Source organism: Anopheles bellator, chromosome 1 (assembly GCF_943735745.2).
Source record: "Anopheles bellator chromosome 1, idAnoBellAS_SP24_06.2, whole genome shotgun sequence".
NCBI classification, from domain to species: domain Eukaryota; kingdom Metazoa; phylum Arthropoda; class Insecta; order Diptera; family Culicidae; genus Anopheles; species Anopheles bellator.
The window spans coordinates 19,029,337-19,054,669 of record NC_071285.1 but is presented as its reverse complement, the minus strand read 5'-3'; the positions used below and the strand labels follow the sequence as shown (position 1 = coordinate 19,054,669).

General features: G+C 52.6%; 1 protein-coding gene across 1 annotated transcript; it reads left to right on the top strand.

Moving 5' to 3' along the window:
• The first annotated feature begins 1,723 nt into the window (after window positions 1–1,723).
• LOC131215167 (myosin-IIIb-like) lies at window positions 1,724–24,259 on the top strand. Its single transcript, XM_058209553.1, has 13 exons — window positions 1,724–1,872; window positions 10,444–10,600; window positions 12,636–12,791; window positions 16,784–18,585; window positions 18,653–18,797; window positions 18,869–19,019; window positions 19,094–19,661; window positions 19,720–19,885; window positions 19,951–20,179; window positions 20,247–20,919; window positions 20,987–21,073; window positions 21,430–21,600; window positions 22,151–24,259. Exons 1-13 carry the CDS (start codon window positions 1,724–1,726, stop codon window positions 23,460–23,462), a joined length of 5,766 nt encoding a protein of 1,921 aa, XP_058065536.1. The 3' UTR covers window positions 23,463–24,259.
• The last annotated feature ends 1,074 nt before the right edge of the window (window positions 24,260–25,333 follow it).

Below are 25,333 nucleotides of genomic sequence, written 5' to 3'. Positions count from 1 at the left end.
CCAACACGTAGTGGCGTGCAACGGCCGATTTAATCTACACCTGGGCGTCGAACGTCGGCGAAGAAGCTGCCGCATCATCAACGTCTATGTTGGGCTGTCAGAGTCCAGCCAAGTGAACGGGCATGATAACGGCCAGCTGGCCACCCGACCCGACGACGATAATTGTGTTCGGCGGTGTTGTTGTGTATCGTTAGCCGACGGGGTACACGTGATCGAAATAAATGTGTTTTTATTTGCACGCCGCCCCGGGCCGGGTATAGCCCGTGGCCTTGCATTTCTGCATTTCTCTAGTGTTTTGCATGCACCAGAGAGAAAAAAAAAACAATAAAACAAACATTACACCCACAGAAGGGTGGCCCTACGTGCTGAAATGCTTAAAGTGAGTTTGATTAATTGCTGATTAGGATTAAATTAAATTAAAGTGAGAGTGCTACCAGAGACGCCCACCCGAGGCCGCGTGCTGTGGTTTTTGTGCTGTCCGCCAGCTCGCAAAGAAAAACCTCGCCTCGTAAGTGAAAAAGTGCAATGGTGGAGACGGAAAACGTCATGCAGAAAAACAATAGACGCGCAATCGCTCGACGCGCCGCAACAGTGACGTGCGTGAGGACGTTCATTACTCAACGCAAACGGCGCTGTAGTAAAGGGGGTAACAAAAACGGGGTTCAGGTTCTAGGGGGTCAGTTTAAAGTGGCCACTGCGATATGCGTGACCGGACGATAGCGATCGTCGGCTCAGTGGCTCAGTGAGGATTCGTGTCACCGTCACGTAGCGGGTTTACATGGCGAGTTCCTTTTTTTCTCCTCGTTCGTTTACCGGTTTCACTTCAAAAGCACTTAATGCCGCGGGCTGTACCGGACCCGGGGTTCCGTTCTACTAATCACGCACTCAGAATGCGGAGCAATGGACTCGGCGGCGGCAGTGGTATGCACAGACCGCGTATGCAACGAGCCGTACCACGTGTGGACAGCCGTGGATTAGCATATTTTCACTTTTAATTGCACCATCACGGAGCGTCAGAATGTGGAGCAATCGGATTTTCTCTTCGGTCTCTCGAGCATAACTGTGGATCCGGTCCATCAAGGGTGAAGGTGAATCGCGCAGAACCGGAGGTTTATTCTGTTAGGTGGATGGAATTTGGGGGGGGTTTTTACTGTCAGCTGGGACTCGTATGCCAGTTTTATGATTATTGCCGTCTGACAGACCGATTGAAGACTGCTACTTATTAGGGGACACATTTATGGAATCGATCGTTTCGTTGGTGAAAGGCCTTTCGCCAATACCCAAAGGCTCCGAGCCGAGCACCGAGCGGTGGACTTTGCAGCGCGTGATGTTTAATTATCTTGACGCCTGTGCGACAACCGGCCCGCGTGCCTTGGGTGGAGATTGTCCAAATGATTGCGCCCGAAAAGGCGCTGTATCACCGTCCAAAAAATGCACCCTTTCAAAGCGAAAGTTGGATGGTGTTCAAAACCGTGCCCCAACGTACTCCCTGCATTCGATTAGGCCGGGCTGGGGTGTGAAAGGGACCCCCAAGCTGGGGAAAATAAAAGTTTCTACAAAAATTGATTGTGATAGAGGATTCGTAGAAAAACTTAAGAAACTTAAAGGCCGACAGGTCGGTTCAGCGGTGCATTGAGATTGGGGCGACGATAAGCACCGGGCCACAGAATTGAGTTTCGTTTTTTGCGTTGAGGCTGGCCGTGCTTACCACCCGGAGGCTTCGATGAGCCATCGGCGAAGGCTTGAGAGCCCTCCGACGAGTGGACGGAGCCCAGCCCAGCACAAAAAAGGAGTCCGGCGCAACGAGCCTGACGCCGGCGACCTGTTACGGTTGATCCGGAACAAGATGGAAATGTCGTCCCCATCGAATTGGTAAGTCCATTTGTTACGGAAGTCCTTAGAGACCTCCGTTTTTTAGTATGTTTGAACCAATTAAAGCGGTGAGAAAATAGAGCCTGCCCTGAGAGGCTTCTCCTGACGCAAAACAGACACATGGAGTTTGTTTAACAAATAGGGGCCATTTTGAAAGCCTTGCAGCAATCATTCCGGATCACAAAGCACGCGCGTCACTTACGGAGGTCCCTTATCTATGCTACTTTTGAATGTGAGCTCCCGAAGACTGCGGGGAAGCCGAGTCACGGTTTATCCACGGTGTGGTTGGTCTTCTTCATCGTTCCCATAAATCATTGGGCTTGGCTGCCACATAGGAGGCCACCACCGATCGACCGTCACCTCTCCCAAAGCGCCGGCGTAATTCCAGCGAAGGTGTAGAGGAGCTCTACCCACGAAAGATTACTTTTTATCGCGTGATTGCGAGTCATTCTTTTTAGCATAATCCTTCCCCCCCGGGAGGCCCGGAGTGTGGAACGGGTTTGTTGACGGGTGTGACAATTTAACTCCTGAGCGCGTTCCACGGAGGTCACGTGGGTGAATTTCCGGTCTCGTAGTGAAACTCCTGACGGCGGCAGCGCAACCACGGAGACGATGATGACAATTGGAATGGAATTCGTTTTATGAAGAAAAAGGGAAAGAAACCTCCATTAAGATCCTGGGCGTTGTTGGGTGACGGGCGGCCCCGAATTTCAATAGAATAATCGGATTGGAAGTTTCAAGTTACCCGGCCGCATCGGCGGCTGGGTGAGGGATGTGTGACTCACACTCGGCCAAGGGGCCTTTTAATGTGCCCGGAAGTACCTTCTTTGGTTGTCGGGCCGAACACATTTTCCAATTTACTTATCTTCTCTAATACGTCCACCGACTGTTGGTGTAATGCGAGAAGTGTGGGATTTTAACGTAAATCAGAATGACATTCGGAGACTGTGGCAGAGTTGATTAAGATTTATTCCTGTCGGTTTGGTCACAGTGTTCGTTATTGTTATACATTCAATATCATTAGAAGACTGTGGCAGAGTTGACTGTCTTATTTTAATAGAAATATTATTATTACTCAATTTGTAAAATTTAACGTGCAGCGATTACCTAAACTGAGTTGGAAAACGCCCAAGCTTCAAAATACCAGTAACTCAAAACTAAATAATAATAATTATTAGAACGGGTAGAGCCATATTAAGCACCCCTTAAAATTTTGCGATTATATTGATGCAAATATCAGGGTTCAAACTGACGTCTTTTGCTTAATCGATCGAGAAACCAATTAATCGATGCAGCGATTCGCCACGCAGCGACGAAGCACATATCAAAACCGATCAAGCATTTTTTGGGAGTTTAAGTATTTTTACTGTATATCTGTTACTGTATCTGTTGCTTATTCTACCATCTGTTTCTTTTTCTAGAACCTTTTTTGATATAATAAAACGGATTAATAAAAAATAAGTCTATAAAAAGAATTTGAATGGCTTTTAGCCAACAAACACTAGGACTCTTACTTTGATAAGAAATACGCACACAATTATAAAACACTGTAGTTTCTTCTTTAAGGAAACACATATTTTGATTAATAACAATAAATAGAAGCTTAGCCATTTTTTTAGCTTAAAAACAATTGAGGGTAGTTAAAAAGTAAGAAAACCCCACTACACTTTCGGCAAGGTCTTAAAAATCGTTTGCCGCTTTGATCCAAATCCCCATCGTAGATCGAGTGGCTAAGAGCTCGATTAAAAGTGTTGTACTCGTGTTTACCAATAATCATTAACATTCATTCCAACTCTGGGCATGGTCCTCCTTTTCGGGGTGGACAAAATCCATGCCGTGATCCGTGATTACCTCCCAACATTGTCGTCCAATGGCTTATCGCCCACTATTCATTAGCAGCTAGTTGATGATAGCCACCACCGGAGAGGCCACACCGAGGTCTGCGGTTAGCAGCATCCCGAACCGGCCGTTCCGTTCCGTACCGTGTCACCCAATTACCGGGCGTATGTGCTAATGATACGTGACGCCCGTAATAATTATGCTAATATTGACCACCTCCGGTGGTTTCCTTCCTTCCGGGCGCCGACCACTGCCAGTCCTGAGGGTTTGCTGGGGTTTCAAGGGCCGGCCGAAGAAGCTGCTCACCCGGATTCGCCCGCAGTTAATTTGATGCATCTTTTGTCCCGGGAACGGACCAGGAAACGGGACTCGGAAATCCTCTCCTTGGCTCGTTGTGTACGGGAAGGTAGTAGTAACGGGTAGGCAGTAACCCACCCTACGTTGTCTGGGTCATGCTGATTCTGGGCAATTTACACGTTCGGCCACGTTCAAGTGCCGCTAGCCTCGATCTTGCGCCCGTCTTCTGGGCGGCCTCTTGGCCGATAACAATCGTCCGCGCTAGCCCTATCTTCATCTAGCGCCGTTCGCCTAAGAAGTTGAAGGGTGCCTACCCCGTAGCCTGGCCATCAGTGGGTGGTAGCCGGCGAGGGCGGTTGCTGCGTGTTTGCGGTGCGTATATTAACGCATGATCTGAGCACTGAGCCAGCCAGCTCTACCGAGGTCTGCTGGTTAGCGGGTCTACCGTGCGGTTGATTTATGGGTCAATATTCATAATTCAGTTATCATAATTGGACACTCCGGTGTCCGGCCTTCTGGAGGGGTGAGTGAGGTGGGTAGGCGGCTATGTAGGTGAGCAACGGGTTTAGATTGTGTTTGCGCGATAAGCCGTCTTAGCGCGTCGACTTGCGTAAGCGTTCTAATGATAGTGCTCTCGGCCGCTGAGTTCCGAGCGCGGGACACCTGAAAAGCCTTATATAACGCAGAACACTAATTTATGTTTACTTTCCAAAAACGTTTCGCACCCAGCACTTGGGCAGTCTAATACCATTCATTTGCACCTCGTTACTGCACTTTGTTTGGCTGGCCCCTCGGGCCGGATCTCACGTTCTGTTTCGCGAGGCTATTATTACAATTAGTTTTTTATGTTGTACTTATTTCAAAGAAAATTGCCAAATTGCCGACGCAAAAACCTGGCGCTACGTTACGACGACGAGAGGTGTTTATTTATCTGGAGCAACGCCGGGAACGCCGTGACTCCCGATGGATTCTTCGTTCGTTCGAAGCACCGAGCCGTGCGGGACTGATATTGATGGTTCTCGCGATCCGCTAGATGGACAGGCTTTCAGTGCTCGTCCGGGTTCGGGCGAGAACGGGTTCGTTCTCCTCACCCCACGGGGCACCAGATAATGATATCGTTGAGGTCCAATTACATAATTTTGTTTTGCGAAACTCCCGTCCGCGCGAAATGGCAAGTGGCAAACGCACCGATCATTCGGTTCCTTTCGGCAACCGAGGCGCCTTGGCCGACAGCTGGTCAGTATCGGATTCTCATTAGGCCGAGATGAGCGGGATGGCTGCCGGTGTGGGGTGTAACATTAGCCTCCGGTACGTTCCACGGATGATTGCCAAAACCAGGAGTGCCATATGTGCCGGGATGGTCGCTGCTGGCCACGGTTCCCTGGGGCAGCGGCAGATATCGATTCTTCTGCAGTAATTACTGCCTACCCAAGAACCGGTATCCTGGCATCTGTCTCTGTGAGTGTATGTGTGTGGTTGTTATGGAAATTTATTCGACTTCCCATACGACGGCGCAACATCTGCCGGTGGCAGCTAACGACTGCCCGATCCCGACGAGCATTAATTCTCGCTGATGATGAACGATGATGATGCTGCTGCTGCTGCTGCGCTGGAGCTCGATATGATATGAAGTGGTCGTCAATTACGGCTGGAGGTCGGTAGCCTACCGAATTATTGGGTCCGGAGCTACTTCAACCAGTGAAGACATTCACGCCGAAATCAACACGCTGGGAAAAAGATTGAGCCAGCTCCGCAAATCTTGTAATAAAATCCGCGTAATCCACCGGGAACCTCCGGTCGGCGCTCAGCTCGCGGTCCATCTTAATTACCGTCGCTTTTTGCCATCATTCAGTAGCCCCGGCCACACGGGCACGAGAAGGCGCGATAGTTGCCGGCTTTCCGCGCGGATGCCAGTTAATTCGATTAATTAATCGTTTGTTTTCGACAAATGCGAAACCCTTTCTCACTTTCCCGGTGCTCACCCCGGGAAGGTCTGGCACCTTACCGCGTCCCCATTAGCGCCGGGCCACGGTGAAGAGCCATCGGATGTCGGTAGGCCGAAAAAAAAAACCCCGTCAATCGGCGCAGCATCATCGTCGGTGGTTACATAACGAGGATGCCACGGTTCCGTATGGGGTTTTGGGGCGCGATAATCTTTAACCTGCGGCTTACACCTTACGCAAATGTTCAAACGGCCGATGTTACGGCAGCGTGCCGGGAGGAAGCGGCCTTCATTAACCCGCGAAATACGATGATGGTCCCCCTTTGTTTTAACACTTGCCCGCGAGCTATGTCGCTGTCGGTGGTGTGTGTTGTTATGCTGGCGGTGAGAAAAGGACTACTCGGCCGGTCGAGTTCGGTTCGCTTCCGGACCGTAAACCACCGGGGCCAGGTCTGGTCAGGCGTATGGCTAATGAGGCCCCCAGATGCTACCTCAGATGTCGATGATCTAACACCCACGGGAAGCTCGGATCCAAGTCCCTGCCCCGGGGGGCTACAGTTTTGGCAACGGTCTCTTTCGGTCGGTGGGAATCGGGTTGACATAACCAGTTCGTGGTGCCGGAACGCGACCGACAGGATCGTAAATGTTTGAAGCGTACCCATCATTTCGCAATATTGGTACACATAAATTAAGGGGTCCCTGTTTGGTGGGTTCCCGAAAGTATGCGAATGCTCCGAATGCCTTTACATGACTAATTTCATGTGAATTCCGTTCGCATTGTTTGCGTTGCTGTTTTGTTGCGCCGCGAGAGTCGCTCATCCGGGCGAGATGAGGCAATCGTTTGGGCGGATTTTCGTTGTTGCCTTTTGCATCCTATACCCCGCCTCAGATTGATGATGACGGATGAATGAAATTGTGTTATTTGTGAGCTTCTTCTCGCGTGTCTCTCTCGTCGTGTCATGTGCTATTCTGGAGCGGTTCTCGCGTATTGCGCCGTTCGTTACGCTCCACGAGGCGCTTGTTTGTTGGTTCGCTTGCTGTTTCAATGCACTTTAGCTCATTTTTTGCTGCCTCTAGAGACTTTTATGGGCTCACTTTTCAGGTTTGGGTTGGAACGTTCTCGCTTTTTCGGGCCACCCGTTGGTGGCGCTTTATTTAAAGGTACCCAACGCAAAGGCAACACATGTTCCGAGCAGCGAGCCAGCAATTTGTGTGGCACAAAATCCTCATTGTTGACGTTGACGTTGATCATGGCCTTAACCTGTGGTTCCACGCGTTTTCGATTTCAACCGGATTCTCATGAATTCCCGTGGTGACGATTTATGCGGCGCCGCCGGTAAACCAGCTGCCGTCAGCTGGTTCGGGCTTCGCGCATAAATCGGCCATCGCCGAACACCGCAGCCATTAATTTCGCGTGACGCGGTCACGTGCATGTGTGACGCACGGCACGCGGAACCCGCGGGACCGGAAATTGGGCGACCAGCGGGCTCGAGATTATAAATTGTACGCACCGTGATTGCAGCATGGCACCGGTCGGGCCTGATTATTTGTATTGCTGCGCGTTTAGGTGATAAAATATTTGCAACCCAGGCCAATAGTGTGTAGGTTTTTAATTAGCCGCGATCGCCAACATATCGCCGATGTTGGGGAAGCTTATGCTGTGATTGCGAAACCCGACCTGCAATCTGGAGCCCGTATTGCTTCGCCGGTCACATTAATCCTAAGTTTGCTTGTAATCGATATGATGTGCGGGATTATGCGCCCGGGCTGTTGTGTGCGTATTGTTATCACAAACCCTCTGCACCCATTGTTTGAGTTTGGTTTAAAGATTGAGCTCCAATTTTCCACTTTTCAGCATAATCGCCCTGATGTTGTAGCCATGATGGGGGGGGGGCCAATTAAAAGGTTCATTGTGCATGTGACGACAGACTGTTGAACCGCGCGGTGCGATGAATTTCACCGAATGTCACTGACAGACGCTGGGTTGCTGAACCGGCTCCCAGCCCACAGGGCAGCATAACTACAGCATAAGTGGCCGTGTTTAAACCAAGCATCATGGCGGGGAAAAAAGGGAAAAGCTAAAACTAGCGAAACGCAAATACCACTCGGGCCCGGGGTGCAGTGTGACTGGTCTGTGGTCTACGGCACTAAGTGATAACGGCGCTCCTCGATGTTTCCTCGATTTATTGCGTACGCTAATTGCCGGAGGCGCTATGTTGCCGGCCGGAGCCGGTGCACGCGTGATATCGGTTACCTGGGAGGAGTTAATCTCACCTCAGCGATCGTCGGAGCAAGAACGGAACGGAGCCAGTTAACTGCTCCGGTGAATCGAAAAAATGGAGCCCTCAGCGTTAGAAAAGCGTAAAACGGTGGCTCACTAACAAAAAACGGTTGACAAAAACGCAAAAAAATTATGCGCTTTCTGCCCGCCCGAACGTAGGAGTGCAAAAACAGACCTGTAAACTACCTGCCTAATCCTCGGACTATTTTTTTTATTATAACTTCACAAAAAACAAGGGCTGCCATAATGAGCTACCAGGAGTCGCCATAAAAGGCGTACCATAGAAGGAACCAAAAAAAATGGAGGTAACCCCGATGCGCTCTAAACTTCCAACCACGACGACGATAACCTCCAGTTGCCGCGTATCGGTTACACGGCGCGCCAAGTGCGCGCGCCCTCTACTGAACTAGAAACCTATTTCCGAGCGGGACTGGTATGGAAAGTGACTGGCCGTGTTCGGGTCGGGTCGAGAGCGGGTTCCGTTTCCGTGCTGCTCGACGTCAAGTGTCTACGGTCAAGTGAGAACGCAACGTGAACTTGGCGGCGGCCCTCACTCAAGACTCAACCCCCATCGAGCCATATTCTATCTCCAGGTCGGTTGCCCGTCAGTTCCCAGACTCGGTTGGCACCGAGCTGGGATTCGATTTCGAAACTAAAAAACACTCTCGCACATTATTGACGTGGGGGTTTCTGAGGGGAGGAACTCTGGAGCACCTACTGGGGATGGATGGGTGATCCACACGCGACCCGGATCGCGTCTATTGTTTTTCTAATTTTTAGAGACTCCGATACGCCACGCCACGTGGTAATTGACACACAAACTGTTGCGAACTTAACTCAAAACGGTCGTGGGGCGGTCTCTTTAACGACGACAATGAGGCCGCGGCCCAACAGGTGAGCGCCCGGTGGTGGGCCGATGGTGGCTGAGAGAAATCATGTGCTCATAATAAATTGTTTCCATTATCTCGTTATGCTAATGTTATGCGCCGTCGTCACTTAGGCCGCGCCACGCATGGTGTGGCGATGTGCGATTAGCGCTCGGTTCGTTGGGTGCGTAGCCCCCGTTTATGATATCACCCCCACCCGGTTCTCCCCTCCCTGGAAGCCCTCGTTCGTCTGGCACGCATAAGGCGCATAACGGCCAAAAGAAATCTTCAACCTGCAGGCTCCGGTTCCTCCGAAAAAAAAAAAAATGGCATCACCGGTTTTATGCGCCATCGTAGCCGGGAGTTCGGAAGCAACCGGGGTGCAACAAGTGCGGAGTGAAGGCTGGGAGTTTTTGCATAATTTACAGGATGAGCCTCATTTTCCGGTGACTCCCAGGGTGACTCTAGTGGAATGGCCGCAATATTCGTGGTCGACTCGAAGTCTCCACACGGAGTCGCATGTATGCTAGGGGCGAGCATAGAAGGTATGATGGCTGCGCATAAGGCACACTTGTTGGCCCAAGTAGCCGGCAATAGGCCGGTTAATTAGGGGGTTATGCAGGCACACTAAACGAGGTATTAAGGTAGCTCCCCCAACGGTCGGCCAAATGATGCAATTTTTGGCCGACCGAGGTTAATTTTGGGGCTCGTTTAACGGCCCGCTCGGCTGGTGCACCATCGCTGTGGGCTTGTTAATTGTTGCTAAATACGTTGCTCGGTGTAATGGGGTCCGTTATGAAGGCGCCCGAAGCGGCTCGGTTGGTAATAGCTTACTTTAGGCCGATATAGAAACCGATTGTTTCTACCAAAACTCGAGTTAATTGAGAGTCTGGTTGATACGAAATACGACTTCCGAGTGACCAACCGTACCGGCCATGGTCTAAAGTTGCTGGCCTACGCTCCACGTGCAAAAGGGATCGCTCTTCAGTGCTTCAGCCGAGTGCTGCCAATCGATATGCACACAACCGGACATGTGTCCCCGACGAGAGGGACGTTCGAAACGTGGCCGCCATGATCCTATTAGATTACACCTTGTCCGCCGACGGACTGATTCTAGGCTTTCGGTGCCACGGTTGTTGGTCGTTGTCTCTTTCCGTCGGCCAGTGGCTGGACTTAAGCTGTGTTATCCTTTGCCTTGTGGGGCTCCCTGTTCACGTCGGGTGTCATCGGTGTCGGTCGCTTCCGCTGGCCAGTTCCAGTGCGAAGCTGATCGCAAGCAGTGGATGAGGTCGCGCTAACTGTGTCGCTGATTTTCGTTTCGTTCTCGTCACTCGCTGCCGTTTCAGGACTATGGCCTACAATGGACTATCGCAGCATGTGGACTTCAGCAGGCTGCCGAATCCGAGCGAGCGGTTCGAGCTGCTGGACCTGATCGGCGAGGGCACCTACGGCGAGGTCTACAGTGCGAAGGACAAACACACCGGCCGAAAGTATGCGGTCAAGGTAAGTGGCTCGAAAGACGGTTTTCGAGATAAGCTCGAAACACACTGATAAGTGGAGATGCTAGGCTCACTGAAGAGTGTACAACATTGTCCAGTCCAGAAGGATTCAGAAATCTTTAGTAAAAATATTTCAAACCACCAGACACCAAAGTCCAATGGCCCGGCCCAATCTCCAACGCAAGACGTGAATTGAATGGCCGTGTTGAAGGTTGTTACAGCGATAAAAAGCGAATAAAACGAAACAAGATACCAACATAAACGGTGTGACGCGTGAAGAAACCGAAGAAGAAGCTTTTCCCAATCCCATCTCCCCCTTAGCGTCGTGTCCAATTGGCAACGTGCTCTTCAGAGTTCCGCACATGTTCCGCGCGTAATTGGTTGGCATGCTTGGGCCGCAGAGCTTCCGGATGGCGCAGTGTGCACACCTGCGGGGACCACCGGATCGGACCGGGTGTGTGCCCTTCGAACATGTTACGTGAGTGTCGAACCCCGCTGTGTGTGGGACTCTGCCGGTGGCCCTGATTATTGTCTGAGAGCCACCCGCAACCTGTGTTTGGCTTACGTTCCCAATTGATATGCAAAGCGTTTGGTGAGAAAAAAGAAAACGGACAATAAAAAGAAAACAACAGGCGAACATAACATCGTACGCACCCGAACGCGCTTTTCGGAAGTGTTTCGTGATGGCCGGAGCAGACAATGGCCGGCCGAAGAGGGTGTTTCAGGCGTTTAGGATTACGGGTTTCGCTTGCTTTTTTCGCAGCGCCAACCGTGGAGGGTGTGGAAAGCAACAACAACAAGGAAAAGACAATAGCTGGGGGGAGGGTATTGATCGAGGAGCTCGAGGAACTGATCGGATTATAGATCGGTGCTCGAAAAACAGCGCAATCAAGCTACCGGAAGGTCGAAGCGGATATTCCGCGTTTGGTGGCAATGGTCGCACGAGTGTCAGAAGAAGCCCCACCGGTTCGTGAAGAGTGATTTAATTGATTTTACTGTCACCAGCACGTGACCCCGTATGCCGGGAAGAATGTGGAGTGCGGATAAGCCTTGAGGTTTTAAATAAAACAAATGTGAAAATATGTAAATGGAAAGACTGCATCGAATGCAACTAGGAAAATGAAGAGAAAAACACAAAATCGATTATACTGTAAACAACTTTCAACGAAGCCATAAATAATCAACAGGCATGATTCATTTTGGTGTCAATTAGACATAAGTAGCCAGAAGCAAAACAAAATTAGAAGACAATTACAGAAAAAAACGCAATAATAAGGAATGATAAATTGAACATGACAAAAATCGTATGAATAGCAAACTCCGCACAAAAGAGGGAAGAAACTAAACTAGCAAAAGAAATGGCACAACAGAAGTAAAAACAATGCCCAAAAATCGTAAATCTAGGATTTCACTCAAACACAAACAAACGGTGTCGGTTGTCAACCAAACTTGCAACGGGTGCTCCAGGGTGGCAATTAACGCGCTATCTACCGACCGAGCCACCTGTTTTACGGTTCGTATCTCCTGCTTCCTTGATAAAAGGCAGACGCCGTGGCGGTCGCTTGATTTTGGATCACTTTTCCGAACTTGAATAATGCATTTTGAAGCGATTTTCCATAATTTTCTTTATCTTCCACTTTTTATCGACTGTGGCCTTCGGCTACTGTGCAGTGAGTTGGGTTTGCCTTGGGAGCCCTCGGCGCTTGGGTTTAATTTAGGACCCTGCCGCTTTACCTTGGCGGACACAAACAAAAAACGAGTTATTAGAGTAGCCATAATTTGGGCGGCCGTGGTCCGAAGCGAACCGATCGATACTTCCGAGATGGTTCCGGTGCGGTATTGATTCCGATTTCCATCGTTTCCATCGAGATGGTAAAAAGAGAGAGGGCAAAAAATGATAATACAATAATGGTAAATTTAACGAAGGAGAAGCAAAATGGCCACCACCGGTTTCACTAAATTAACCCTTACCGGGCGCTCAGCGGGGCGAACGATTTCACGTTTAATCTTTCGATTTTCTTCCATCCCGGCGGTTTCAGATACTGGAGAGCATCGCGGACAATATCGAGGAGATCGAGGAGGAGTACCTGGTGCTGCGCGATCTCTCCAAGCATCCCAACATTCCCGACTTTGCCGGCCTGTTCCTGAAGCGGGGCACCACCGTCGAGGATGACCAGCTGTGGTTCGTGCTGGAGGTAAGTCGTGCCGCGGCTCCAGAGGGTTTACAAGGCCATTCCGCAAAATGTAGATCAGTGGAGTGTCACAGCGCGGGCCGTGACCGCGAAATCGGTGCGCGATCGGTGGTCCGCGAACGGAACCGCTTAGCACCGGCGCTCGTAGAGGGCCCCAAAATGAGGGAAAATTATGGTGCTGAATGGTAATTGAGCGCTGGCCACGATGTATGTGGTTTTTCTTCTTCTTCGCACTCTACTTCGCACTTCGAAAGAAAGTCCCGCACCGGACCCAACAACATGATGTTGATTGTTAAATTATTGTTGTTTGGTGACCGTGAACATTTTGGGCGCCCCGGAAGAAAGATGAAATCCGCGGCTGGCGGTCCGATGTGCGTATTCAACAGGCGGCCTAAAGATTTCATTAACAGGGAGTGCCCGTGCCCGGCAAGTAGTCCAGGGAAAGCCATCGCCATGTTTGCGGTGCCGACCTGGTAAACAGGATCTTCCCCGAGATCTTCCACCCGGGGTCGGTGCACCGGTCCGGTGGGTGTGTGAGAGTGAGCGATCGCGATCGCGATATGATTGCGAAGATCACAGACGGACTGGCTGAGAGAGCGAGAAAGAGAGAGAGTGAAGTAAATCAAATATGTGCATGTGAGATGATCGTAAATTATGCACGCCCCATGACGGGTAGGCGTGAAGATCGGAAGTTCGGCGATCGGCCGGCCGGGTTCAGTTGGTCAGTCGGTGAAAAGTGGTTCTGCGTGGTGGACGGTGGATGCAACTGGAAAGCCTTCCCTGTTGGCCGGAACCTAGGAGCCTGTCGCCTAGTTTTCTAGTACCAATCGATGAGCTACTCTATCTGACGGCTGGGAGCGGTGGGCCTCTGCGAACAGCTTAAGGAACAGGAAGTGCAACCGCCAAGTGATCGTTGGCTAGTTCTGGGTGTCCCGTTAGTGCGTGGTGGTCCTCTCTCTGGTCCTCCTGCTTGCCGTCTCTCGGATCGGGATGATTTTGATAGTGATTATCGTCCGGAAGGTACTTGACCGAGCCGCCCGCGGGAGTGTGTGATCTTAATCTTGTGGCCCTAACCAGGAACTAGCGGAAATGTGAAGAGAAGTGCATTGCTGGAAACACTAATCGCCCACCAGACGGTGTAGTTGGGGAACCGACCGCGAGAAGTGTCGTCCGACTGACCTCTTCCAGACCGTCCGACCTAATGGACACAAAATGTGTAACTTACAAGTAACTATTTCCGTTTCGTGTAGTTTTGCGGTAGTATTAAAGATCTTTCTCCGTCTCCGGTGTCTTAACGTTGGTCTTCTGAGGTCCAGTCCCAGTGATTGAGGTCACGCTCCAAGTCGATCCTCCAGTCCGAACCCCTGGTCTGGTCTGGTCTATTTTTTTACTGTACCAGGAACTGACCGGCAGGCTAATCCCATTCGGGTTCTCTTAGATGGACTCTGAACAGTACAAGTCGGCTACACCCAGCTCGAATCTTTCACGAGTTCGTAAAGGTGTTTCACTTTCCCGGGGTGCTGTTCGGGTTGAAACTGTTTGTTGAACTTGATTGTCGTACACCGGTGCCAACCTTGAAACCCCGGCGCTAGGTTGGGCAAGGGCAATAGCCACAGCTCGAAGATCGAAAGCTCTACTCCGCGGGTAGTACTTTCGTTTTCGGGGCTCCACTCAAGAAGTGGCCTGGCACGAGCCTGCCGCCGCCATCGGGAGTTTCTCCGGCCGGCCGTGCCACGCCGGCAACAAAGGGGAAAGAAAGTTCAAATTAAGACTTAAGCCAACCCGGCGGTTCGAGAGATGCGAAACAGCGCAGCGCAGGGCCGAGATCGCTTCATCTTCTTTTCCCAACGAACTTTGGGAACCAAGAGTGCGACTGCCAAGCCGACGACGAGCGGAGATTTTGGCAGCTTCGACCGAGCCAAGCTTAGCGCCATCGAACGTCACTTTCGACACGGCCCCGGCGTACGGGTTTTTATTGGTCGCCGTGGAGTGTGGAGTTTCGCCCATTACCAATTCCGTCGAGACAGTTTCATAAAATATGTCTCTAGAGCGAGAGAGAGTAAAAGATTAAGGAGTTGCAGAGTGAAGGAGAAGCACTATAGTGCGTATAAAAATGAAACCGATCAGCTGCAGCTGTCTGGGGGCGTTTTGGGACCCGGAGGCCCCCGGATGTGGGGATTTTAGAAAAATCCACATCATCTTCGAGCTGGGACTTTTGAAAGGGGAAGTGATAAGTGTCCACTCTGTTCCGCTCCCGTGAACGGTATCCCCCTCGAAAGATGCCAGGTTTCCCGATTTTCGTCGAGCATAAAATGGGACAACTCAATAAGGCAGTCAGGTGCCCAATAATCGGGGACATTGACCGAACGGGCGTGGGACAGATAGTCTGGCGTTCCTTTCCGCCATGGAAGTCTTCTGTTTTCTGCTTGAAATCTTAATCACAATCCAAAACGAAAGGAAAACAAACAATCGCTTTTAGATATGAAAGTATCATTCAATCCCTTCGCTAATCCACGTCTGGTCACCGGGTGACGGCGACGAGGTCTGGCGAAGTCTTTGAGGCGTTGGACCTCTTTTTCGACCTCAGCGGGAGAAAATATAATTAACAGTTTCGCAACTTTGGCCAAAACATAATTGATAATTTCGTGACTTTCGAGCTGCCAATCGGCGGAATCACCGGTCGACCCGCGATTCGGCGGGAAGATGAGGAAGCTACCGTGTGACTGTCGCAAACAAGTCACCGGACGGGTGGTGGTGCAGTTGGCAGGGTTTTACGGTTGCAATTAATGTGAATCGTGGTGGTGGTGCACGACCGGTAATGCTGGCTGGGCTGGAGCCGGAGCGTTTATTTGCTTGTTGACATAACTTATAGTCGCACGTCAGCCAGTCAGTCCGGGCCGGGCTCCGCATCGCTATCGATCGCTGCGCGTAGAGTCGCCGTCTCCCGGCAGGTCTGCAGTCATTTTCTTACGTGCCACCGACCGACCGATAGATAGAGAGGGAGAGGACGGTAATAAATTCACCTCACCACCACCCCCCACCCACGATATTCGCCATTGTCACGGAATTGCTCCGGTTTGCCGATAGGTTTCCGCGGGCGCAGTCCTTCGCCCGGATGACTAACGGTTGTGCGGCAATGGGTTTCTATTTTTGGCGAAGGAGTACCCAGCAGTGCTGGACAAGAAAACCGGGTGGATACAGCTCTCATCACCGTTTTATAAAACTGACCTCACCGAACAAACCACGGACGTGGTTGCATCAGGCCGCCGGTCGATAGGGTGGAAATAACTGTGAGCCAACAGGGGCTTCCCCGGGCCATTGAGCGGTCACATTATAGGGGCCCTAACAGCGGGTGCGAACGACGTTTCGGAACCATTAAGTAAAGTCACAGAAACTACTGGATGATCAATAGTCTGATTGCCGGGCGGTATAGTAATGACATTATTAGATTCGAGCCCATATCCAGGGTCTGGGGATGCATTTTCGCCAACTTCTCGTGCGTCTTTCGCTACTCGGCGCTCCGAAGATGCGGTGCAAAATATCGACTATGGCTGTCGCTGTATGGCTGTTCCTGAAACCAAATGTCGTCCAAGTTTTCAGCTTCTATTCAATACGGTTCCTTCTTCATTTTTGAAGAAAAATGGGCCGATGATGCTGCCAGACCGAAATCCGAACCAAACAGTCACTTGTTGTTGGTGCATTGGCTTCTCTTGCACGACGTATGGGGTTTCCGAGCCTCAAATATGTCAATTCTGTTTATGAACATAACCATCGAGGTGGAAAAGAGCTTTTCAAATTTCGTACAGTTTGAGTTGAAGACTCATCACTTTTGAAATAAGAGGTTAGAAAGAGAGAGAGAGAGAGAGAGACAAAACGATAGAGAGGGATGATCAGTATCGCGGAACCGTGCCTGTTGCCTAACCACCACCTGGCCTGGCCTGGCCTGGAGTGGCCAATTTCCGTGTGCTAATTTTTGCGCTTTCGCCTACTTTCAGCTGTGCACCGGTGGCTCCGTCACGGATCTGGTTCAAGGTCTGCGCAGCCGGGGGGCCCGGCTGTCCAACAACCAGATCGCGTACATACTGCGCGAAACGGTGCAGGCGCTCGTGTTTCTGCACGAGAACCACTGCATGCACCGGGACATCAAGGGCCACAACATCCTGCTGACGGAGTCGGGCCATGTGAAGCTGGTCGACTTCGGGGTCAGCTCGCATCTGGCGGCGACCATGGCCCGGCGAAACACGAGCGTCGGCACGCCGTACTGGATGGCGCCGGAAGTGATTGCCTGCGAGCAGCAGCTTGACCAATCGTACGACTCGCGGTGTGACGTGTGGTCCATTGGCATTACGGCGATCGAGCTGGCCGAGGGTGATCCACCGCTCTGTGAGCTACACCCGATGCGGGCCCTCTTCCAGATACCGCGCAATCCACCGCCGAAGCTTGCCCACCCGGAGCAGTACTCTTCGGCGCTGTCGGACTTTATCTCCGAGTGTCTGGTGAAGGATCTCGAGCAACGCCCGTTCTCGAAGGAGCTGGTGACGCACCCGTTCCTCAAGAGTGTTGGACCGTACGTGGACCAGATCCGGCAGGAGCTCCGGTCGGAGATTGCGCGCCAGCGAGAGGATGGACGAGCACCAAGTCAAGCGATTGCCACCACCAAGTACGGCAAGCTGAAGTCGGACCGCAAATCGAAGCCGCAGAAGATGTACATCGATGATCTGGCGGCGCTGGACGTGCTGACGGAGGATGCGATCGTGGAGCAGCTCCAGAAGCGCTTCGAGACTAACCAGATCTACACGTACATCGGCGACATCCTGATCGCGGTGAATCCGTTCAGTCAGGTCGGGCTGTACACGACGCAGCATCAGCACAAGTACACGGCCCAGGCTCGGTCCGATAATCCACCACACATCTTCGCGATCGCCGATGCGGCCCACCAGGCACTGGTACATCAGCGCCAGAATCAGGCGATCGTCATCTCGGGTGAGAGCGGCTCGGGGAAGACGGAGAGTGCCAACCTGCTACTCAAGCAGCTGGTGTACCTCGGCAAGGCGGTCACGAAGAACCTGGAGGAACGCATCCTGCAGGTGAACCCGATCATGGAAGCGTTCGGCAACGCCCGGACGGGCATCAACTCGAACAGCTCGCGCTTCGGCAAGTACCTGGAGCTAACGATGGCCAAGAGTGGCAAGGTGAACGGAGCCCGTATCTTCGTGTATCTGCTCGAGCAGAGCCGGGTTGTGAAGCAGGCCGAAGGGGAGGGCAACTTCCACGTGTTCTACTACATGTACGATGGGCTGCAGGCGGAGGGCCGGCTGGAGGAGTACTACCTGCACCCGTCGTACCGGAAGACGCACCGGTATCTGCAGGAGACGGCGACACTACCAAAGACGAACGTCGACCGCTGGAAGCAGCTGCTGGCGAGCTTCAAGGTGCTCGGGTTCAAGGACGAAGAGATCGACATGGTGAACCGGGTACTGGCGGCCATCCTGAATCTCGGTGACATCGAGTTTGGCGAGATGGAAGCGAACGACAACACGGACAGTCGGGCTCGCGTGATCGACGTTGCCCCGATGCACCGAGTGTCGAAGTTGCTCGGTGTCGATTCGGCCGATCTGCTCGACGCGCTGTCCTCGAATTCGGTCGTAACGCGAGGTGAAACGATCACCCGACACAACAATGTGGCCGAAGCGTGTACGGCCCGGGACGCGATGGCCAAGGGTCTGTACGGCCGGCTGTTCGATTGGATGGTCAACCAGATCAATCTCCTGCTGGTCCATAACCGTCTGAACAATAGGTAGGTCCGTTTGGGGAGCCGAACCTGTGGGAATCGACCAACTCATGCTTGTCATTTTCTGTTGCAGCCCGGAACAGTTGGCGATTGGATTGTTGGACATTTTCGGATTCGAAAACTTCAGCAAGAACTCGTTCGAGCAGCTGTGCATTAACATCGCCAACGAGCAGATTCAGTACTACTTCAACCAGCACATATTCACCTGGGAACAGCAGGTAAGTCGTGCGTCGTTTGAACTAAATCCGGTCGAGAATTGAAACCAACGAGTGCCTTCTCTAATTGGCAGGAATATATGGCGGAAGGGATTCCGGTGGATCTGGTGGAGTTCGCCGACAACCGTCCGGTGCTGGACATGCTGCTGAGTCGCCCGCTGGGCCTCCTGGCGCTTCTGGATGAAGAATCACGGTTCCCCCGTTCCACGGATCGCTCCCTGATTGGTAAGCCTGCTTGGTTGGACTTGGGCCTCAGCGCCAGCTCTAACGTTGCCTCTTGCATGCCCCTAACTCCACAGAAAAATTCCACACCAACGTCAAGTCGAAGTTCTACCAGCGCCCCAAGTCGGACGCGGTCTGCTTCGCGATCCACCACTTTGCCGGGCGCGTCGTCTACCAGGCGGAAGGGTTTCTGGAGAAGAACCGCAACTTCCTGCCGGCCGAAATCATCCAGCTGATCCGCCAGAGCCAGTACGACATGATACGCTTCCTGTTCCAGTGTCCGATCACGAAAACGGGCAACCTGTACTCGGCCATCCAGGACACCGGATCGCGCCAGAACGTGTCCAGCTTCATCAAGGTGGACACGAAGGAGAAGTTTAACTCGCGTGGGCTCGCCTCACAATCGCGGGCCCAGCAAACGGTGGCCACCTACTTCCGGTACTCGCTGATGGACCTGCTGCAGAAGATGGTGACGGGGACGCCTCAGTTCATACGTTGCATCAAACCGAACGAGCTGAAGGCGGCCAAAACGTTTGAAGCGACGAAGGTGCTGAAGCAGCTGCGGTACACCGGCGTGCTGGAGACGATCCGTATCCGGCAGCACGGGTTCAGCCATCGGTTCACCTTTGCGGACTTTTTGCGAAAGTAAGTAAGGGCCGGGTCGGGCGTGGAACCCTAACGTAACGTACCGTTTCCTCCTCAGATACTGCTTCCTGGCGTACAGCTTCGACGAGCGTGTCGTGTCGAATCGGGAATCTTGTCGTTTACTTTTAGTGCGTCTAAAAATGGATGGATGGGCACTCGGGAAGTCGAAAGTGTTCCTCAAGTACTACCACGTGGAGTACCTGTCCAAGTTGTACGAGGAGCATGTAAGTACGCTGGCACGGCGGCAAGCTACTAGACGTAGTTTTATACGCCTTTTTCTGGCCCGTAGGTTCGTAAAATCATTCTGGTACAGGCCTGCGTGAGACGCTGGCTGGCGAAGGCCCTGTACAGGCGTGAGAAACAGCGTGTCGCACTGAGTGCCGTAACACTTCAGAAGCACGTCCGTGGCTGGCTGACACGGCGCCGCATGCGGCTGCTGAAGGAGAAACAGGAGCGCGAACGACTGGAGCAGGAACGGCTCGAGAAGGAGCGGCTGGCGAAGGAGAAGAAGAACAACGGTACTGACTCGGGCTCGGGTTCCACATTCCATTCCAGGAGCCACTAATCACTTATCTCTTACCGCAGAGCAAAACAAGGCCAAACAGGTGCTGGCCAAGGCGAAGCTTATCCACCAGCTGTCGAACCACCAGCTGGAGGCGAAGAACGCGCATCCTCACGAGAGGCGCAGCGGTGCGGAGTCGAACGTCCACAACAAGGAAAACGAACGGGCGGCGATCGTGATCCAGAGTTACTACCGTGGGTACACCATCCGCAAGTTGCGCATGACGCCGGAGATTGAGGCGAAGACGAAGTACATCCTCGGAATCGCTAAGAACCGGGTTGAAGCGCAGCGCATGATGCAGAAGGAGGGCTTCACGAAGGAGGACGCGGCTCGCATTATCCAGCGCTACTACCGGACACAGAAGACCAAGAATAATCGGGAGGCATCTCGCAAGGGACCGGCCCCACCGCAGCCGCAACCGAAACCGCTCAGCACCAAAGACCAGCAGCAGGATCTGATTGCGTTCTCGCAGAACGTGCACATGCTCAACCAGGAGGTGCACCGGAATCTGCGCGTAAACAAGAGTGGCGTGCCGTTGGAGACGATCGAGAAGCTGCCCCACGACTATCGGCGACCGCCCGGGTTCGTGCTGGTCCCTGGCCTGCTCGGGACCGTGCCGGGCGGTGACTGCGCCAAGTATAGCTCGCTTCGAAGCATGGACTGTGACCACGAGATGACGAAGGAACTGATCCAAAGGTAGGCCACCGAACCGAAGTAGGTGGGGAAATGGATAACCAATTCTTCTTCCACTTCTACGCGGCAGAAGTCCACCGCCGGTGTCGGACTTTGACGACATCTCCCCGTGGGACATGCCGTTCTACGAGGTGGAGCGCAACCTGCGCTCGCAAAGGTTGTTGCACATGTTTCTAATGCTTCTGCTAGCGTTTTCGCTTTGCAGTTGGTTTATGATCTGGGTGTACGTCTGAGAGAGAGCGAGAGCGAGCGAGTGGCTAGAGAAGAAGAATGAAAGCGAACGATAGTGTGAGTGTGAAGCCAGACTTTTGAGTAGACACAGCCAGCCTGCCAGCAGACATTCCGGTAGAAGTAGTCCCCTCTAGAGTCATCAATTTTCCTCCTGTCGATCGATCATCACTTCACCTGCTTGTGTTGTGCCGTTTTCATGAGTTGTTTGTTTCGGAGCAAATTCGACGGATCCAGAAATCGAGGTGTCTAATTTGGTTCTACCCTTATCGTCCGCCCGTACAGACAACGTAACATGCAGCAACCTTCGCAGCGGATCGACGTCAACCGTAACGATATGCTCGGGGAGCGCAAGATGGAGCTGGGCGACCGCAAGCAGCAGCTCTCCAGCAACTGGCATCAGGCGTTCCAGGCGACCGAGAGCACACCGCAGGACAAGTTCAAGGGTCTGGCACGGTAAGCACAGCTCTCACCGCCTTCTCCACCAAAACTAACATGTCGTGATGGCAAGGATTAATAAATGAAGCACTTCTTTCTAACACACGCTGCACGCTGCTGACTACCAGGGCTCAGCTGGGATTGGTCGGCAAGATTGCCCAGTTCGATAGAAACAATAACCACTACTAGCCTGAAATGCACCTAATCCGTTTCAACTAATCTGCACCACGTAACCTTTCTTTCCCACAAAAGTCCACTCAAGAACAAGCGTGCACTAACCACTAACAGCGACTCCGAGGTCCAGAAGAACCCGTCTTTTCTCTACAGTCACTAGACAAGAGAGAGAGAGAGAGAGGTAGAGAGAGAGCCACTAGAACAGGTAAAGCAAATGTGGGACTCCTTCAGATTTGTGTTGTTCATGTAACATTCAGCTTCTTGGTCTGTACCCTGCTGGATTCTGTGTCTCGTCCCATAACCTCACTCGATCCTTCCATTACCATTCTGTGTGCCTCACCTTGGTTAGTATCGTCGTTAACTCACTCCCATTCTCTGTTCCACCCGTCAACAGGTCGCCGAATGGACAGGAACCGGGCCACATACGCAGCATTCCGGCGTTCAGCTATCTGAATCCGAACAATCAACAGATTCTACGCTACTCACCCAACCACCAGCCGCAGCCGCAGCGTGAACCTGCCCCTGATCCGGTCCCACAACCCTCGCCGGTACGCCAATCTCCGATCGGATCGCCCACCCGGGAAGCTGCCTCACCGGCGCTACGCCTCGGACTGCTCGGTGGACTCGGCGGTAAGAAGGCGGCCAAGGCGGAACAGAAGGCACGCGAGAAGGAAAACAAGGAGCGCAAGAAACGCGAGAAGAAGGCCAAGAAGGAGCGCGAGAAGGCAATGCAATCGGCCACATCGACTTCGTCCGGTTCGGCCCTTTCATCCGGTTCGTCCGCGAATGTCGACAAGGTGCGCAAGGAACCGGCCGGCCGTAAGAAGCATCCGTCGCCGGTCGGCAAAAAGGAACCGGACATGATGGTCAGCAGGTTTGCCGGGCTCGGGGACGAACACGAACAGTACCACCCCCAGCAGCAGCAGCAGCCTCAGCTACAGGTTCCCCAGAAGCGGCTGATTGAGCATCACGAGTACCAGAACATTTCGGAGGAAACGAAAATCGACAGCAAGAGCCCGGTGATGCGGATGTTTGGCGACACGAACTTCTTGGTCAACCACCGGCGGAAGGCGGCCGAGCAGAAGCAACAGCAGCAGCTGGCCCAACTGCAACAGTACCAGCGCCAGCAGCAGCAGCTACAACACCAGCAGCAGCAACAGCAACTGCAGCAGCAACAAAAAGCACGCCAACGCCAGTCGGAACTGAGCTGCGGGCAGGGAGTGTGCGAGCTTCTGAACGGAGTGTACCGGTTCAGTCCGCACGTCACCTCCTTCGCCGCGCAGATGGACACGAAGGGTACGAACAACAGCAACAGTGGCGGCAGCCTGTCGGACGAGCGGTACACGCTGGACAAGGACTACCAGAACTTCAACGTGTCCAAGTACCTGAACATCGACGTGAAGGGTCCACCGGTGCACCACCAGCGGGAGCGGTCCCGTGGCGACGGGGGGCATAGCGGGGAGCGGGCCGACAGCTCGAACAGCTCGAGCCTGAGCAGTGGCAGCAGCGGCATGAACTCGCTCAACTCGTTTGACTCCGTCGAGCAGGCCATCATCTTCCAGAAGGACCGCAATGCCGACTCGTACCTGGGGCCGTTCAACTTCCGCCAGCTGCTGCGACCCACGCAGGGTCCGACCGAGTCGCTCCGGAAGCGGAAGGGCATCAATCCACCGTCGCCGCCGCCACCGCAGCGTGGCAAAAGTTAGAAAGGTTGCCGGATTGCCTACATCCAGGGGCGTACGGCTGTCAAGTTGACAGGTCGGTGAAAGAGCGGGCACCGGGCGCGGTCGTGCGGAACCTGTCTTACCGACGGTTCGGGATGATCCGGATCACCACCCCCTCCCCCGCCGTAGTTAATGAAACCTCTCGAAAAGGACAGCAGCTTTCTTCCATTGGACCCACCACGACCACCAACTACCAGACCCACCAGACGTGAGAAAAGTTTTAACGTTGATTTTTCTCCAATGGAGAGGAGCTTTAGAGGTTTGCGTTCGTCTAGACACTTCCGCTGCCGGTGGCGCTCGTGGCTCTGCGGTTCGCTGTCCTTGCGTCACACAAGAGACACGGCACTCGCTTAGGCGTGAAGTGAAATCACATTTTATAGACGGAAAGGGGCGCACTTTATTCACCGAGTAAGCGGTCGGTCTTATCGGCCGGTTTCCAGTCCTTTTACCGGTGCGAACCAATAACCACTTCCGTTTGCCGTGCAGCTCGATGACGCTGGAGACACCTTGGAGAAGGAGTGCACCTAAGTGTTGGAGCGCGTTAGACGTAATCGATAACAGTACAATTCAATGAGGTAGAAGACAGATAAGTGCGCTCTCGGTTTGCCGAAAGAAAAATGGCCGGGCTGGGTCCGCCGGAAGCGGGCGGCCCAGGAACTTCTGTGTAATCATTAAGCGTCGTTCGGGATGTGTGCTTTGGTGCGGAAAATAAAAATGGAATTCATGGTTTGATGCACGCGGGACGTCATCGCGGCACGTCAGCCCCGGACACCGTTTGCCTAGACATTAATCGTAGATTTTGTTTTTGAAAATAAATCCATCTTTATTGATTGCTAACCCCGTTGCGGGATGTTTGTTTCCTTCGCGTGTGGCTTGCTGTCATTCCGTTCAGCACTTGGCCGGTAATGGTTTTGTAATCGGGCTTTCGGTAGGTTGGGAAAAAAGCTTTTCCATGTTCCGGCGAAGCCGATTTGCTGGGTCCGCCGCCTGTGCCTGTTCTAACCGATTCTGGACCGATGCGTTGTGGAGTCCTGAGGTGAGGTTCTTTCGCCTGTCACCGTGCTCCGAGGTTGGCCCGGTCTTAGCGGATCCGGGGCGCACCCGTGGATAATGGACCCGGACCCGTGGTGCATAATTTATTGTACACGAATGCAGGATTTATGGGCACCCTGTATTGTGCATAATTAATGGTCCGTTCATCATACTTTTCTCGTCCCGCTAGTCTGGCCCGCGTCGGTACCGGATGGGTCGCCTGGTACACACAGGATGCGTTTCGATGGCTACAAAAATGATTGCCCATCAGCGTGGGTAGCGTACGTTGCATCGTTGGCGGTTGCATCGGGATATTGGAGCGTTTGAATCGGGCCCGGCTCACGAAATGGCGTCCTTCGTGAGTGCTGCCGCTGGCGTTGCGATGGACAAGTTTTGAGACCCCGTTCGCCGGGATGGGCACTTTGGCGATACGGTCGAGTAACCTAATTACCCGAGCTCGGGGTTCGCGTGGTCCGTTCCGTTGTCGCGTTTCGACGGGAAGCCATTTTGGACGGGACTCGCGCTCATAAAGTTTGATTGGAAAATGGGCAATTGTAAAGTTTCATCAAAAGCGCGCGCATCAGCTTTAATGATGTTCGTGGAGTAATTTTGCTGGAGACTAGAGCCACGTCACACGGAGCTGCATGACGTAAACGGACCATGTCAACGCTCTTTAGAGGATGAGCAAGTGACAATCGCTGGGTATTATGTTTTATGTCAGGAAGTCCAAATTGATGATTTGTTCTGGATAAATATGAGCAGCTTACACATAATTTTCAAACCCATAGAGCACAGGTTTTGGTATTTTGGATTACAATTGG